Consider the following 18,770-nt stretch of genomic DNA (forward strand, 5'->3'; position numbering starts at 1 on the left):
CTACATTCTGCTCTGTGCAGAATGGGTTTAATGTCAAGGACAGATGGCTCTATTACCCACATCTCCTGAACCAAAGAGGCAACTGGACAGACTGTCCCATGTTGATGGCAGTCTGTGGTCCTCCCCGTCAGCTGGCACAGGTTCGAAGGGGACCCCTTAGAGTAAGGGAGTCCTAAGACTTTCCAGGATCCATGAAGACATAGCAAAGGCTGATGGGACGGTGACCAGTCTGTCGTTCAGTGCCAGGGTTTGGGAGAAAGACAGAGACAAAGAGACAAAGCGACAGAAAGGGTTAAGGCCATCGAGAAACATTCTCAGACACCCACAGGGCAGCTCACCACTGTCTGTAACTCCAGTTTTAGGAGACCTGTCACCCTCTTCTGGACTCCGTGGGCACAGACATGCACGCAGCCAAAACATTTGTACGCATAAAATATGTAATCTTCTCAGACGAGTCGAACTTGGCTGCAAGGCTCTGCCTGAGATTTGCCCTGTGTGGCAGTGTGGCAGCCCACCTGTCTCAACATTCCTGTCAGCTAGGCCCTGAGGAAGAGTGAGCCAGCTCCCTGACTAAACAGCCCGCTGCCTGGGCCCAGGGCCCCAAGCTCTCAGGCTGTTGAGACAGAACTCCAGGAGAGAAGGGTTGTGGTTGCTGGCACCCAGAGACATGATAGGAATCAAGAAGAAGACAAGCTGCCTACTATCTCCATGTCTACAACAGTGATCCCACCATCCTTGGGAGGGACTGTATCCTGGTTTCCTTATGCTTGTTTGTGTGTGTCCTTGTATATGTATGTGTGTATGTATATATGTAGATGTGTATATGTGTGTTTGTGTATGTATGTACACATATGTGTGTATGTATATATGTGTGTATGCATTGTGCATGTATATATGTAGTGTATGTATGTGTGTATTTATGTATGTATGAATGCATATTTGCATATGTGTATATGTATATGTTTATGTACGTATGTAGATGTATGCATGTGTGTGTATTGTGTGTGTCTATTTGTGTATGTATGTGTGTATATGTATGTATGTATTTGTGCATGTATATTATGTATATATATGCGTATGTGTATGTGTGTATGTGTGTGTGTGTGTGTGTATATGTCTGTACTATAGCTGACTGATTGTTGAGACAGGGTCTCGTTCTTTTTTTTTTTTTTTTTTTTTTTTGGTTCTTTTTTTCGGAGCTGGGGACCGAACCCAGGGCCTTGCGCTTCCTAGGTAAGCGCTCTACCACTGAGCTAAATCCCCAACCCCCATGGTCTCATTCTACATGTGAGAACTTGCATTGATTGCCATGTCTCTGCCTCCACAGTCCTAAGACTGCAGGAGTCTGCCAGTCTGGTGCTCACCTCTGCTTCTTCCCGACCTACTTCTCCTTCTCTAGTGTTTCTCTCTGGCTTCTTCCGAGACCTCAGGAGCCTCCTCCCTGCTCTGGATAGTTCCCAATATGGTCTGTGATGTCTCCTACTGGAGGGGTATAATATGGGACTCTACTGATAACCTCTTGCCCAAAGTCAGCCTTGGCAGACATGAAAAGGAAGCTATACAGATGAAGGTGGACCTTAGCGCAATGGCAGAGTACTTGCCAGTGTGGGGAGGGGATGATCTCCAGACTGGCAGAGCTTTGGGAGAGCTGCAGGTTGTGCTGGGGACCTGCAAAGGTTTTAAAACAAGGCTGAGCAAGGGCGATTCCAGTCAAAACCCCACATAATGGGCTCCTAACAACCTCAGAGGGAAATATATACACATATACATATGCACATTCTACATAGACACATACATCATATATGTATACATACACATGCACATACATATATTCATACTGGTACTAAAGGGTTTTCCAAAAGTATATTTACCCTGGCAAAAAAAATGAGCAAAATGATGATGATGATGATGATGATGATGATGATGATGATGATGATCTTCATCAATAAAGGAAAGGCTAAATGGATTTGTTACATCCTTAACTCAGACTAGAGAGGGAATGGATTGGATTTATATCAATATTGCACCTGATCACATATCTGAGCTCAGAAGTAAAGAAAAGCAAAGAACGTAGATCAAGAGCTGAGAAATGCGCACAAAGGCATCGTGAGTTCCCACCTTCCCGTGTTTGCATCTGCAACTGCGTTTGTGGGGTGGAGGCGTGAGAGGGCACACGGGAGAGCTTTACACTGGTTATGGGTGGAGGTGTGTGAGGGCACACGGGAGAGCTTCACACTGGTCACATGAGGTGGCAGAATGGGAGGAGGAGGAGCCTTGACTGAGTACACTGTTTTGACTTTCCTGGTTATCATACGTACGTAAGTGCCTACTAGTTTTGAAATTCTAAAAGACTCTAACAGAACGTAATGGAGAGAAAAGAAAAAAAAGAAAGGGAAGGAAGGAAAGGGAAGGAAAGAGAAAGGAAGGGGCAGGGAGGAGAGGGGGTGTCTTTTACCTTCTCATTGTGTCTCTTCAAGGCCAGGTGGGGTTGCCCCTCCTCCCCCACTGTTGATACACTTACTTGTTCTGCATTCTCTCCTCCTAAAAGATTTCTTCAATTTAATTACACAATTATTTATGTATATAGATGTTTGCCTGCATGAATGTCTGTGTACCTCCTGCATGCAGTGCCTGGGGAGGCCAGAACAGGGTGTTGGGCCCTGTGGGACTTTAGTTACAGGCTGGAGTGAGCTTCGGAGTGCAGGGAACTAAACCCAGGTCTACTGAGAGAGCGAGAGTGGTCTTAATCACTGAGCTGTTGGTTGCTCCAGCCCACCCTCCACACGCTCCTGATATTCAGGCACACAGACCTGGTCATTTCATTGCTTACCCATTCTCAAATCCTTCCCTATGTTAGGAGACCCACCTTCTCAACCAAGCAGCCGTCCGCTCAAGGCTCAGCCTGAGGAAGTCAGTCACCTCTTCAAAGCTGAATTCAAAAGTTGAATAGGCAAGTGCTTCTTCAGGTTCCCAGACACCCTGAAGCTTCTAGAACAGTCTTCTTCGTACCCCAGGGTACCCCTCCCCTCTCCTAGGACAGGCAGATCTCACCTGCAAGTTCTGGCACTCTAGACTAGGGCCACCTACCTCCCAGGGATACTGAGAAGCCAGAACTGTGGATTTCTGTGGAAAGCTTCCAAATTATTAACATTTGGCAACCTACTGAGACGGTTAAAGGAATAGTTTTCAGGCCAGTCGTGACTAGGAGAAAAGAATTCCTCAGGTGGAATTGACGCTGGTCTTTTATGAAAACTTGATACATCTGGATCTCCACTGGAGGGGCGCTTCATAGATGACTTTGTGCTTGTGTGTGTGTGTGTGTGTGTGTGTGTGTGTGTGTGTGTCACTGAAGATTGAACCTGGAGCCTCATGCATGCTAAGCACAAACTCTATCACTAAGCTGTATACACACACACACACACACACACACACACACACACACACACACACACACACCATCCAGCCTGGGATGAGCAAAACAGTGTCTGAAACAAAACAAACTGGGGGCTAGATAAGAAATGGGAGCAAAGGAAATCAGGAAGAAAGACAACAGAGCCCATCTGTCAATGCCTACCATTACTTATGAAAAAGGACAAAATCTGGAAACATCTTCCTGCCTTGCTTGTAACCATCACGCGTCTTAGTGTTGCCTGCCTTCTGGAGGGTCCATGACTGTTCTGTCTGCTGGGAAAGTGGTAATCGGCACAGCTACTCATTGAGGATGGGCTGGCTAGAGGCAGAGCGGCGGCGACGTACGTGCCTTTTAACCCGAATTCCACTTTCAAAGAACCCTTCTCCTCTTTTGCAATTGCTCCTTTGAGATGAGTAAGCTTCGAGATAACTAGATCTAAGGAAAGTGGAGGGGAGCTTTGACCAGACTCCTCCAACACTGTTTACCGATGGTGCTAACAGTTCCACAGACCCAATTAAACACAGGCCCTCCATGATCGGCTATAATGGTTCTTAATGACAACAGCAGCAGCAACAACAGCAACAACAGCCACAATGGCCTCCTCTATTATCTCTATTGAAAATTCTCCCTGTAAACCTGGGAGGCAGGAGTAATCACCACAGTTTACAGATAAGGGATCCAGAGCTCTAAGACAGGACATAACTTGCCCAGGGCCATCCATCCAGGTAGAGGCAGGGCAAGATTCCAACCAGACCTGCCCCACTCCAGTGCTGTAAATCAGTATTACCGAATTTCAGGCATCAGCACAACTGTTCCCTTGTCTCAAGACAATCCCAGTTGTTGAACTTTTATCCTAGGATGGACGGGGCTGTTATTTAATGAATGTTTACCTTTCAATAAATTAGAATCCTGAACCCTAAAACAAACTCAGGGAGTGAAAGGCAGAACGTGGTGGAATTGCTCTGAAAACAAGAGTGGTAGCAATGGTGTTATTTTGTATCCACATTCTGCATCTTCTCGATGGGAAAGCCAGGTGCTCAGTCACTGTGGAGGTGATGGTTCAGTCTCCTGGATTCAGGGGAAGGGACGGGATCTCCTGTTTTTGGGCTGCCTTTGTTGTTACTGTTGAGATGTGACTTGGTGCAGGGAAGACCTGTGTGGCAACTTGGGCAACGCTTTCTTGTGCTGCCCAGAGGCCCTGGGCACTTTGGGCAAGCATGACCTCCATAAGCCTCTTAGCATTGTCTGCATCAACAGTGTTAGCTCTAATTGCATCATGGATGGACCGTGCCTCCTTCCAGTTCGCTCATTTGCTGACTCATAAAACTTTTCTGTCTCACAGGCGAGCCTAGCAACAGGCCAGAAGAGAGGATTAATTGTGCTCCTTATATTTTATACCCACGGTCCCATATAATCCTCCTAACCCCTGAAACAAGGACTATTAGCCCTCAGTTTCTGATTGGGAGAATGAGGCATGGCTAAGAGAGGTGGGTGGCCTAGAGACATACAGCTGCTACAGGATCAAAGCGGAGCTTCATCCTTCTCAGGAGACTCCTGGTTCTGCCCTCTTGGAATCCTTAATCGACTAGCTTTCAGGCACAACAGGCAGGGAGGTGGGTTTTCTCTTCCTTTCCTCTCCCTCTTTTCTTCATTCCCTCTCTCCTCTACCTTAGAAGCTCAGATAGAACACTCCTGGCTTACAAACCTGACTTGACGGGTGACAGGGATAAGGGACCCAGAGAGGAGAATGACCTGTTCCAAGTCACCTAGCCAGTGAGCAGCACATAGGAGTTCAAACCCTACTCTTTGCCTGGGTCTAGATCGTCTTCCGTAATTCACTTGCCTAGAGCCACGAGCTGTAGCCAAGTGGTAAAGGGAAAAGGCACCACTTAGGTTACGTTGCAATACACAGAAGACACTGCATCTGTGAGTTCTACTGTCAGTGTCAGGAAGGCTTAGCTAGAGTTCAAGTTTGGAAAACTTCATTAAGTTCTGAATCCTTTAAATATCCTTCATGTAGAATTCTACCCATCTGCTCTCCTTTTAAACTGCAGCGACTCCTCTCTCTGGGTGAGGAAGGGTAGAGAGAGGACAGACACCTACAAATGCAACTAGAAAGAGAGATTACATGTATCTAGGGTTTCCTTTGGGCAAAATGAAGATAACATTAGCAAGTCCCTAACAGGGTTTTTGTGAATCAGTCTGGGTCTTGTGCTTACAACAGTGCCTGTCAAGACAGCAAATGCCTAGAAGGTGCCAGCTGATGTGATTAGGGGGAAGGGTACTCTGAGGATGTCTGTTGCTAATTTCTAAATATATTGGGGAATTATAACGTACAGGACATGGGCTGGAGAGGCAGCTCAGCGGGTAAAGGTGCTTACCAGCAAACCTGGCGGCTTTAATTCAAGCCCAGGAATATATATGGTGGCAGGAGCTAACTAACTGATACATGCAGGTTGTATCCTGATCTGCACCACAGCACAGGTACATGAACACACACCAGATAGATAAATAGATAGATAGATAGATAGATAGATAGATAGATAGGATGGATGGATAGATAGATAGATAGATAGATAGGAGGATGTATAGATAGATGATAGATAGATAGATAGATAGATAGATAGATAGATGAAAGATAGATGATAGGTATGATGGATGGAGGATAGATAGATAGATGATAGGTATGATGGATGGAGGATAGATAGATGATGGATAGATGATAGATAGATGATAGATAGATAGATAGATAGATGTAAGAAGAACTGTAGGAACACAGTTTCTTCTAGAGCACAAAGCACCAGGGTCTCTGGATGCTCTAAGTCAGGCACAGAAAACATGCTTTGTGAAAACTGAGAATGAGAAGCCAGTTCCCATTTGGAGCCAGTCTCCTCTCAGGTCAAACGCCAGCTGGGTCACTTGCTGCTTAACCTTGGGCAGGCGACAAGCTCTCCAGCTACAAAACGAATAGCTCCTCACTGGGGAGCTATGATGGTGATGAAGAGTCTAGAGGCATTTTGGATCCAACGAGGAATGGTTGCTCCCTGCTCCGTCACCATTTGCAGTTGTTAAAACACAAACGCAGAGACCGGCCCTCAGGACTCCAGGTTCATTCCAAGGTGAGAGCAAAGACCCCGTCCATATAGCAGACTCAGTCTCCACCTGGCTTTTCTGGTTCATTTAACGTTTATTCATTGCACTATGTGTGCTGAGGACTCTTCCGTGCACTGGACGAAGTGCTGGCTCCCCTGCTCATGTCTACCCCTCCCTCTGATCCGCTGTCCTTGATGTTCAGACCCTGGGAAGGTCCCCAAGGAGGAAAGACGAGAGGCAACTCCAGGTCCCACCTCCCTCCATGACCTTAGGGAAAGTGGCACTGAATTTGGGCAGCCGAAGTTACCTGGAAGGGGGATAGGGGGAACTGGACTAGGGAAGGTAGATGAGGGAGGAAGGAGGCAGGGGATGAGATACCCTTGTTCTGGTGTGATTCTAGAGAGCAAGGGATGATTTTCTTAATGGGAAAGTGCTTTGCCATGCTATAGCATCTCATGGTATGTGACATTCAAGGTATGTAGTTTCTACAGATGGATCCCAGAGCACCCCCATTCCACACCCAAGATGCATGGTTTTCCTAGTAGGTAGAGTAGGAGAATCTTTGTACCCAAAGAGATCTGAAGGCTAGCAGGTCTGGGCCTACCTCCGTGCTCCAACCCCTTCCCTTACAAATAACTAAAATATTCAGAATATTCACAATTCACCTTTAATCCTAGACTAGAACAAGGGATAGAGGGCAGAGCAACTGGGATAATTTGTTTGTTTTTGTTTTATTTTAAGTAGGGTCTTGCTGGGACAATTAGACTGGCCTAGAACTCCAGGAGATCCTCCTGCCTCAGCCTTCCAAGCGCTAGGGTTACAGATGTGTGCCACCATACCCAGCTTTCTATTTTACTTAATTAAGAAGTATAATTACGGGCTGGAGAGACAGCTCAGTGGTTAAGAGCACTGACTGCTCTTCCAGAGGTCCTGAGTTCAATTCCCAGCAACCACATGGTGGCTCACAGCCATCTGTAATGGGATCTGATGCCCTCTTCTGGTGGGTCTGAAGACGGCGACAGTGTACTCCTATAAACAAAATAAATCGCTTTTTAAAAAAGAAGTATAGTTATGATTATTAGAAAACTCTTCAAACTCTTTTCCTTCCCCCTGGCTCTGTACACGGGTAGCCTGAAGTGGGTGGGAGCAGAGACTTGTGCGTGGTGCTCTAAGGGCTTCCTGAATGGTTCAGGTGGCTCCCCAATGGCTGCGACATTTAGAATCATTTCTCAGGTGGTTTTGTTTGTTTGTTGCTTTTTGTTCGTTTGTTTTTCTTCTCTGCAAACAAACCAGAGCTACAGTCTTGCTCCTGTCCAATGGAGAGACTACAGAGACTGGGGAAGTTGCCAGGAAGCTGTGGCCAGGGGCTGGGAGACACTGTCTGCTTAACCTATTTCGCTTGCTTTCCACCTTCCTGTCTCTCTAGACATACCCGTGAATGTCCGAAGGGGTAGGTACCTATTTCCGGGGCCTCAACACTCTTGCACCTCTGCACTCCAGCCCTCTGACCCACATCAACGCATCCAGATGCGTTGCCAAGAAGAGCTGAGGAGAGGTAAGCAGATACCTGAGGAGAGGTAAGCAGAGGTAAAAGACAATGACTTGAGAGAGAGCCGCTACCGTACTACAGGTGGCTACCCGTCCTGCTGCAGAGGTAAGGGTGACTTATGCTCTTCTGAAAGAGGAAACAGTGGAAGGAAAAGAGGAGGCAGTGGTGTCAAAGGCAGGAAGGGGCTCTGCCTTCGAACGGGTCTACAAAGGCTCAGAGCCGGAGCTCACTACCCCTTGGCCACTGTCACATTTGAGCCAGGAGCTAAGTGACAGCTCCGAGGGAGAGGTGCAACTTGCTTGTGGATCTCACTCACTTTGTTTCTGGGTCTTTTCCAGGGGGTCCAGGGTGGGACTGGGTTCTCAGGCCACTCTCTTTTCTGCCCCTCAATTTCAACTGTTGGGAGGCCAACAAAAGTTGCCTCTGTGGAGGCCTTCAATATCTAGGTAGGGCTGTAGCCAAAGCCCTGCCCCTTCAGCTGCTTGGTAAGCAGCGTTAAGTATGTCGACAGGCCTAAGGAAATACTACCTGACCCTGAGTATCTACCTAACTTCCCTGCTGAGGAACTCTCAGAGGGATTTCTCCAACTACCTCCGGATTGGTCTGCCCAGTTTGATCTGCCTTATCCCTCCTTCCCATTGCGCATAGGTAAGAAAAGAAAATGAGCTCAGAGAGGTGCCATCTTTTCCCCGAAGTCACACAGCGAATGTCCACGGATTGGAGGGCAGTGGTGGAATTCCTGGCGGCCCTTGGCGCCCATTTGTCTGCCCGCTTCTGATACCGGGGTTCGGAGAATGGGCCTCTAACAAGCGGCCCATTAGAAGGAATTGTCACTCCTCCGGGAGTGAGGTTGTCCCATTAGGGCGAATTGTCATTCCTCCTGGAGCGAGGTTGTCCTGGCTCCGCGCAGGCTGAGTGCCGGGCCGAGAGCAATTAACGCGGCTCCGGCGCGGGCAGCCGCCTCTGCCCGGGGCAGCGGGGGCGGGGCGCCCGGCGCGGCTGGAGCCGGTCACCCGGCGCAGCCCCTTCCCCCGGAGCCCGCCTTTCATCTCCCCGCGCCTGGCGCCTACCCGCAGCCCTGGCCCGTCTACAGCCTTCTCTGCCCCTCCCCCTGTCCCTCCTAGCCTCTGGGATCCCCGATCCGTCCTCTGGGTTGCAAACGCCCAGGTCTGTGCTAGGCGCTTCACGCTTTACTAGGACTGCCTTCACCTTGGAGCTCGTGGCGCGCGTGCGCGGCTGCTCCACGAAGGGTCCGGCTCCTGTGACTTGCAGGGGAAACCGGGAGCTCGGGAAGGTGCAGGCTTAGGCCCAAGGGGAGTCCTAAGGTGTCTCACCTTCCATTTGCATGATTGGGCATCCTCCTAGTCCGAGGCTTTTCCTTGGTTAGGCAGAGACACAGTCTCCGCCTGCAATGGTGTGCTTGAAGACCAAATGAGATCCTGCTCAAGTTCGGGCGCTTGGTCAAGGTGTAAAGGTGACGCTCTGCTGTTGCCGAGTTCCCGCTGGAACCCCATTTTAACTGCTTGCGAGTATTCACGGCGCACAAACATTATTCTATCACCCCGGAGTTTAAGTTTGCGGAGTGCGTCCTAGGTGCCAAAGCCAGTCCTCGGCGCTGGGAAGACGCCCAAACCTGCACCCTTTTTCAGGCTGGGAAAAACCTCTGCTCTGGGATTTTACAAAGGACCTACCTGCCTTGGCGTTGGTGAAGGCGGGTGATGAGTCCCTGTTTTCAGATACTTGAGCAAAGAAAGCGTTGGGTAAATTAATGTTGCTTTTAATATACAAGAATATTTCCAAATTAACTCCCTACACCCTCTATGAAACCCACTGAAGCTAATTCCAACAAGAGTCATCCAGAGGAATGACTGCCCCTTACTTTAGAGCCACGGGGAAGATGAGAAAAAAGTATTTGGAGGGTGTGCAGAATCCTTGCAGCAGATAGACTTTCCATGAAGGGCTAACTTCGTGTTCAGGCTCTTTCCGCCCTGCTCTCCAACCCAGCAGAGTTGGAGAGGCGCCTGGCATGGGAATGGGGGCTGTCTCCTTGGTAATGCCTCCTGTTCGTGGCCAGAGCTTGGTACTGTGGAGTTCAAAACTGAATATTCTTTTTCTCCCCACCATCTCCCTTTCTCTGTGTCTTAGCATTTCCCCTCAAATAGTGAAGGAGAGACTGAAAGTTTCCTGACAGAGACGTTTTAAAAAATAAAGACATCCCAATGGAGTTGTTGTTTTGTTTTGCTTTGCTTTGCTTTTTAACTTCCTAGGAATCTGTCTGTGCCCCTAAAGTGACGCATTTTAAGGATAGGTTTTCTGATTATTTATACAGCATTGGCTGGGTTCAGTCCAACTGAAACGTGGACTTCATTGCACCTTTCGGCAGTCGAGGGCTTAACGACTTTCAGATTTGCTTCCAAAATACATAACCCCACATCTTGCCTCATGTATTGGGGGGGGGGCATACCTACAACTTAATCTGAACTTAGTTGTATTGTATTTGAGATCCCTATCATCAGATATGACTGCAGGGAAAATGCATGTGTCTCCAAATAGCTTTCATTGTCTTTTAGCTTTCTCTGGGCTTCTAGTTAGCAGCAACAACCAAGTGCTTGTATCTGGTGGTAAGAGAAAGTTCCAAAGGTTTTTTTTTTTTTTTTTTTTTTTTTAGAAGACTCATTTAGAACCTCTTAATGTTTACAAAACCTTTCCAAAGCTGAACTGAATTGTATCTGGTGAAGACTTTATAATCTTCTTAGATCTTGACACACATGAGTTCCCTCAGAGCAGCGAGGTTTCACTCTTGGCAAATGTTTGAGGTAAAGGACACTGTTTCGGAGAGGTGTAGTGGAAAAGATCTGTAGGTCTAGGCGGTGAAGTTTCTAAGTCATCTAAAGTGGGGGTACCTGCCAAGCTTTGGTCATTTAAAGCAATCTGAAGCAATGGCTCTCCCTCTCAGTGCTGGAGAGAGTATTTAGGGGACATTTGCTGTTTGGGGACCAGAGCTGAGCAGGCTCCTCTTTTCTCTATCAGTCGGGATGGGTTTTTGGATCTAAGAAAAAGCATCTGCAGCCTGAAATGGGTCATTTGAAGGGATCTGTCTGCTCCTGTTGGCTTGCTGGGGTGGTGTGTGTGTGTGTGTGTGTGTGTGTGTGTGTGTGTGTGTGCGTGTTTTAGGCCTCTGTCTCAAAGTTCTCTTCTTCAATGCAGTGCTGCAGTTGGTCATTGATGCTTTGGGGCTGCAGTTAGAGAGTGGGATCCCCATAGGTGTGTGGCTTAAAATTTCAAAGTCAGGGGAGATGAACTTTCCCCAAAGATATTCAGGCTTTGGGTTTGCAAAGTTGAACCCCGTTATTTGCAGGGAGAATAAAGACACTAAATGTCACAAGTCAGACCCCTTCTCCCCTGCCCATCACCTCCCAAGGCAGATACTGACACCTGGACTCCAATGACAAATACATACTCAAAAAAAAAAAAAAAAAAGACCCCTCACGAGCACACAAGAAGACTCAAGAGGCAAGAAAATACACCCATTTACAGTTTCTAAAAGTTGTCCCCTATTTGGAGAGAGGAAGCAACGAAGATCATTTGTAGAAATTAGCTGCCAGGAGTCAATGGGCACTGGGTCTGCAGGTGCACACCTGTAATCTCAACACTGGAGAAGAGGCGGGCAGGGTGGGACGGAGGCGGGGAGAGAACTACAGCAAGTTCAAGACTATCTTGGGCAATATAGTGAGCGATGTCTAAGCTAGCCACAGCTGGAGAGAAAGAGTCTGTTTTAAAGAAAAAGAAAACGGGGGAGGGGGGAAGAGAGAGAGAGAGAAAGAGAGAGAGAAGAGAAGAGAAGAGAAGAGAAGAGAAGAGAAGAGAAGAGAAGAGATTTGTTGGGTATCCCTTGGCCACCTCTCAGCCTTTCTCATCTTTGTCCCTTGTCTTAAGAGATGAGTTACAGCTAATGTCTTGGAACACACTCCAAAGATAAGACAAGTGAAGACCATGCCTAAACTATTTTTATTAGCCCAAATACTGGCTACTGCTTTCCATTATAGTTACAAAGTTACACTAGTTTAGGCCCATAGTAGGAGCTTTATAAATGTTCCAGGAATGCCATCTGCCGATTCCCAATGTTCTCAGGCTGGAGCGTGTGGGATCGGCACCAGGTACACTTTAAAGAGGGGTTAAAAGACAAGAAATGAGACTCGGCAAGCTTCCTCTTTAAACAATCGGCTTTAATTACGCCTTAGACTTTTCAGTTTGGGCGATTATAACCCTTGAGGGATCGCCTAATAACAACTCTGCTGACTGCTCCTGTAATTAACTCCTAATTTATTTCAAACGGGGCGGGGGGGGAGGGCTCCGGCCTCTCCCGGGAGAGCCAATCGGAGGCGAGCGTCCGTGGCGTCAGGAGCAGGGCCGTCGCCAATTGGTTGAGTCGAGTCTCCCACTTCCCTTCGGAGGACAGGCTGGGCTCCGGGCGCGCCCCTGCCGGCTCCCCCCCCCCCCAAAAGTTAGAGTCTTCGCTTGCGAGTTGCCAGCGGAGTCGCGCGCCGACAGCTACGCGGCGCAGAAAGTCATGGCTTCTCCGTCCAAAGGCGGTGACTTGTTTTCGTCTGATGAGGAGGGCCCCGCGGTGCTGGCCGGCCCGGGCCCCGGGCCTGGAGGAGCCGAGGGCGGCGCGGAGGAGCGCAGGGTCAAGGTCTCCAGCCTGCCCTTCAGCGTGGAGGCGCTCATGTCCGACAAGAAGCCGCCCAAGGAATCGCCCGCGGTGCCACCCGACTGCGCCTCGGCTGGCGCTGTCCTGCGGCCGCTGTTGCTGCCGGGACACGGCGTCCGGGACGCTCACAGTCCCGGGCCTCTCGTCAAGCCCTTCGAGACCGCCTCGGTCAAGTCGGAAAATTCCGAAGACGGAGCGCCGTGGATACAGGAGCCCGGCAGATACTCCCCGCCGCCCAGTGAGTGCGCGTCAGGGACGGGATCGGGGCTGGACCGTCGCGTGGGATCCCAGGGGGGCTGGGGACGGGTGTTAACAGGATGATGCTCTTGACCGCCTTGGTATCCCAGTGCATTGAGTGGTCCGCGTCCCAGAATCTACAGTACCTGCGCGCTGGCTGGCGTTTGAAAACCAAACCAAGTTGTTGGTTTCTGCAGCCCTTAGCCCCCTGCTCCAAACACGTCATATTTGTGTACCTGCCCCCTGGAAGTAGGGGGGAGTCACTGTTATGTTTTGTTGAGTCAAGGTCTCCTGTGGCCGGTGCTGGTCTCGAACTCGATATGCAGCTCAGGATGGTCTTGAACTCCTCTGGTCATCTTACTCCACCACCTAAGTGCTAGAATAACTGGTGTGCACCACCACACCGTGGGCCTGGGATCCACTTTGAATGAGTATCGAAATGTGTTTTTGCTGATCTTCAAAATATACAGGCTGCCCTGTGATGTGCGCCCCACTATAAAGATTAGACATTTGGAGGTTAACCAGACACGGAGCGGAAATCCTTGGTTTTCTTTGAACTCCACACTGTCCATCCTGTGAAGGGATGGTGGCAGAGACTGTTTTGAAAAGGAAGCTTCTTGTGTTCTAGTTCGTTGTTGGTTAGGTTCTGAGCGCGTTGCTGGGAGCTAGTTTGGGCCAGACCCCCGTGGGCTGTCCTGGGTTCATAGTAATAATTAACAGCATTCCTTCAGAACTTGAGAATGTACAGCGGGGTGGCCACAAGTTCACCAGATTTGGCTGCTTGCTAGAATCTCAAAAGTACAGGCAGAGGCATGCCACCTGTGGCTACCCCTTCAGACTTGGTGGCTAGTGTTTAGAGGATTGCTCTTGCTAGTCCCAGGCCACCATCCATGCTTGCACTGGGCATGGGGGGTGGGGGGGGGGATTATGGTGTCCATGGTCTATGCTTCTCTTTTGGGGATGATAGCCATATTGATCTGTTCACTGCACCCCACTTCCTCCAGGGAGGCTGTGCTGACTTCCTTTCCAGACTTAGCATCCCTTTGGGGTCAGTTCCCTGAAGCTTTGTTTAGTTTCAATGCTTGGCTTTGAGATCTGTCTACTTTGTTGCCTTTTCCCCTTACCCCCTTGCTTACCTCTCACCAAACTTTGGGAAAGTTTAGAAAGGAGAGGGGATTGTGGGGGGGACTTTCCGAGTTAAACTGGAAGAGAACTTGTCTCATTTCCACCTCTCGGCCCCCGGACTAGAGATGCGAAGTATTTGGTGAACAAAACAAGACCATATACCCAGGCGTCAGTGGCTGTCCCCTCTGGCGGTCTCTCTCCACCCTGTTGGAAATTCTGAAAGGCTGAAAGGGCGCAGAGATTAAGGACTTAAAGAATTTAAACTCAAGTTTGCACAGCGCTTTTCACGACATTATCTTATCTGATCTCCTTTGTGTGGCTGCGGGAGAGCCTCTTGTTAACAGAAGAGGCCCGTTTCGTAGCAGAGTTCAGAGGGATCAGCAGTTTGGGCCCATGAAAAAGCTCTTGGGAACATTTATTTGCTCATTACCCCCCAAGTGGGGCTCTGGGCACTCCAAAATGTCGTTCTCCAAGCCACCCGAGGGATAAGTATTATTTATCCATTTTATTGTCAGTGAAATGGAGGTTCAGAAACATGAAGAGCCTTAACTTGTTTAACAAATTTGGAGTGCCTGTAGTCCTAGGCCTGGGGCAATGCCCCACAACACATCCAGGATTTCAGCCTTAAATGGTATGGTGGCCAAAGGTCAGAAATCCTGGCATACTTAGGCCTGGCCGTCTGGTGGGGCAGCCACCCCCCCACCCCCTGCTCCCACTGGCTCTATAGCATCTTTGCAATGGGTGGTTTTCCCAGCCGTAGATAAATCCTTTTTATAAGAGAAACTAGGGACTTTCAGAGAAGGTTTCATTTGGAAACATGATGTTTGATACTTGGGAGTGGAAGTGTCAGCTGGATGAGCTCAGAGAGTGGGGGATGTGGCTGGAGTTGGAGGGAGGGACCCACCAACCCCTGGTCCTTTGAAGAAAGCAGGATAAAAGTTGTTTCACTATGCACGCTTTCTTTGGCTGGTATAAAATAGGGTGGAGGGATAGTCCTGTGACATTCTTTGTCACCTATGCACAGTCCTCATGGCCTGACTTTATGTCACCATGGCACACCAAGAGTGACCCAGGCTATCCTGGTTCAAATCTCTCCTGTAGAACCGGCAGCAAGTGTATGCAGTAAGAGTTGGGTGTCTGAAAGGGCGCCTGGGGTGTGGGGGGCCTTGGGAAGGGTGAGAATTCAGCAGGCCTCAGCCTGTGAGCTGAGAGGAAAAGCTCCCCTACCCTTGGCTTGATTTGGGGATTAGCACAGGCAAAGGTCCAGGCCTTTTGGGAGTCTACCCATTTCTCTCTCCCAGACTGCTGTTTTTTTTTTTTTTTTCTGATCACAGAACCTTCTACCAAATTAACAATGTGACACCAGGGCAGGGGCTGGGTTGGGACTTGTGCTGTGTCACTCTCAAGGATGAAGTATAAATTCTTCTTTGGGCCACCAAAGTAACTAAACAAGAAATGTTACATTCCCCTGCATAGGCCAGAGCTAGTACTCTGGCTACATTAGGGAAATTAGACTGGCTCGTAAAAGCCAAATGCAGAAAAATAATTGTTTAGCATTCTATTCTTGTCACCTTATGCTCCTCCCCTAGCCTCAAGGAAAACAAGACCAGAATTAGTCCCAGCCTCGGAATCACCTGGAGGCCCCATCCTTGAGCTTCCTATAACAACCCATTTTAAACAGAGTCTGGACGCTGCTGCCTGCCTTTGTTTTGCTTGTTATCCCCCCCCCCACACACACACCTCTAAATCCCAACAACAAAATAATCATTTATACATTTGCCCCAAACCATGGAATGGGCAGGGGAGACTAAGACACCATCATCGTAGGCAGAGAGATTTTTCCCTTGACATGTCTGTTTATGAGCGAGCTAATTTTCCCTCCGTCTTAGTGAAGTTTATATTGCCAAAGCACACAGCCAGGAAACTGATCCCACATCCAGATCTGTGAAATGATGTTGGGGCTTTATAATCTGTAGGGTGGATGGGATGACAGCTGTGTGGTTGTTTATGGCTAGGATCTGCCCTTCCTTCCCTAGACGCTATTTCTTTATGGCAGGCCTTATCTGGTTGGTTATCCTCCGTAAACATTGATACAACCCAACTTTCCTGGTTCAGAGAACAGTTCGAGGCTAACTCGGTATCTAGCACCCTGTTTATTTTCCTCCCGACCTGTGGGCCTTACTGAGAACAGGTCTGAGTTCAAACCCCCATTTAAAAGACAAGAGATTGAATTCTGAGGACGTTTCATTTCTTAGATGGTTCTTAACTCTTGTGACTTAGAGAGGGGCTTAGAGAGGGTTCCTATTTCCATTTCGTGCCCATGCAATATGTTTTCCATGTAAAAAGTTTCATGACCCCATTACTCAAGCTGCCATTTAAATGTGGTCCTTTTCCATCACTGACTACTTCACACACACTCACACACATACACACATGTGCGTGTGCTCGAACACACACACAGGGCGGGGGGATTTGACAAAGGTAGCTTTTTGAAAAGAATAAATGCGTCCTCTTCAGAGGGGAGAAAATACAAAGTTCCCTAATGATTTCCCTCTCTGTCCCTTAGGACACATGAGCCCCACCACCTGCACCCTGAGGAAACACAAGACCAACCGGAAGCCACGCACACCGTTCACCACGTCCCAGCTTCTAGCCTTGGAGCGCAAGTTCCGCCAGAAACAGTACCTCTCCATCGCAGAGCGGGCCGAGTTCTCCAGCTCTCTGAACCTTACAGAAACCCAGGTCAAAATCTGGTTCCAGAACCGAAGGGCTAAGGCAAAAAGACTGCAGGAGGCGGAACTGGAAAAGCTGAAAATGGCTGCCAAACCTATGCTGCCCTCGGGCTTCAGTCTGCCCTTCCCTATCAACTCCCCCTTGCAAGCGGCATCCATATACAGCGCCTCCTACCCCTTCCATAGACCTGTGCTTCCCATCCCGCCTGTGGGACTCTATGCCACGCCGGTGGGATATGGCATGTACCATCTATCCTAAAGAAGACCAGATGGACACACTCTAGGATGGATGTTTGTGGAAAGCATTCCCCTCCCTCTCCAGGAAGGCGGTGCCAATTTTGCTCCTGAACGCAAACCCTGCGTTGTCGCCCTAAGCAACAGGCCTGTGGGGGGGCCACTTGATACAGAGTGAATTTGTTATTTACGTGAGAGGCACTAAGACCGATTTTGTTTTCATAATTTCCCAAATGTCCCCTTTTCCTCTCACAGTTATTGGCTCTGCTAGTTTTTATGTATAAATATATAATAAAATATAAGACTTTTTATATGCCAGATGTAAAAATTCAAGTTATTTTGGAAGGCAAAATTTATATATACGCTTATCCATTTTTCTAGATAGCATTTTCTTAAGATATTGTGTTTAGTCCATTTGCTACCTTTTCTTAAAGGGAAAGAGATTTGTTTGCAGAACTTTCAAGGAGGATGGACTTGCTTATGGAGGACATGCCAGGAGTAGACATAGTGCATACAAGATACAGTTTCAGATATATTCTTGCAAGGGAAGGGGGATGTGTAACATGTTCTTATGCATTTTAGGTGCGTAAGAAACAAAACCTCTTGAGATGCACATTTGATCTTATTTTTCTCTCTTCTCCATTCCATGTTGTCAAATCTGAGGATAACTCTGAGAATTACTCAGGGTAAAAGTGGGATTCCATTTCAGGGCCCTGGCGTGCGAGGGTTTAGAAGATAAAACTTGTGTAGGAATTGGTTTCTGTGAAATGCTAACTACATCAGTCCTCACAGGGCACAGAGGAGATTGCAAGAGGGCGTAGTTAAATATCTGCTTAGAAATGAGTGTCTTGTAACTGTTGCCTATATTTGAAAGATTCTTCAACAGTCCATAGAATCAGGAAGGGGAAAAAATGCTTTCTCTCTGTGTGTGTGTACTTACTGTATGTGCTAAATGTATTAGGGACTCGAACGTGTTTGGGGTAGACAATGAAGCCATGTGTTGGGCTTGGTGGAAACAAACGGTGTTGTCAGACAACACAGTCAGCTAGCCCCTTGGTCTTTCACCTGCCTGTCCACCTCTTCCCAATATATTTTTATCCCGTTGAAAGGGTATCTTGTATAATTTTATATATTTTATTGAAGAGTTATTTCTTATCTCATACTCTGAATTAAATTAAAATGTTTTATTGCAGTAAAGTCTGTCCCAACTCACAATTATTTTTAAAAAGCACTCTAATCTTAGCTGGATTCAGTGGGGGAAACCCTATCCAGATAAGGAAGGAGGATTGGCGCTTTTAATTGCTCCATTAATGTAAATCAAATCAAGTCGTGGCCTGATTTGGGTGGTAGAGACTCAAACCCCAGGACACTTGGAAATGTCAACTGGCAGCCTGTATGGTTTAGGAAGAAGCTGTTGAAATCACCATTAAAATATCAAGTTGTAGTAAAATGAGCTTTCAAAAAGTGGAGACGCAGTGCTCTCTAGAATCTGACCAGGCTGCAGATGGTTCTGGGAAAATCTTGAACTTGGAAATTCACAACCCGCAAAACAACTTAAGAGTTCGGGGTTGGGGGGGGGGGAGCTCTCGAGGTCGGGACGTGGAGAGGGTGTAGGGGTTCGTCCAGCAGGGCTTTCTGTGCTGTGTCTCTCAGGAAGGGGAACTCCCAAAGAGCCCG

General features: G+C 48.1%; 1 protein-coding gene across 1 annotated transcript; it reads left to right on the plus strand.

Moving 5' to 3' along the window:
• The first annotated feature begins 12,624 nt into the window (after positions 1–12,624).
• Msx2 (msh homeobox 2) lies at positions 12,625–18,290 on the plus strand. The gene is made up of 2 exons (NM_012982.3): positions 12,625–13,003; positions 16,694–18,290. Exons 1-2 carry the CDS (start codon positions 12,625–12,627, stop codon positions 17,116–17,118), a joined length of 804 nt encoding a protein of 267 aa, NP_037114.2. The 3' UTR covers positions 17,119–18,290.
• The last annotated feature ends 480 nt before the right edge of the window (positions 18,291–18,770 follow it).

The sequence above is a fragment of the Rattus norvegicus genome, chromosome 17 (assembly GCF_036323735.1).
Source record: "Rattus norvegicus strain BN/NHsdMcwi chromosome 17, GRCr8, whole genome shotgun sequence".
Classification (NCBI taxonomy): Eukaryota; Metazoa; Chordata; class Mammalia; order Rodentia; family Muridae; genus Rattus; species Rattus norvegicus.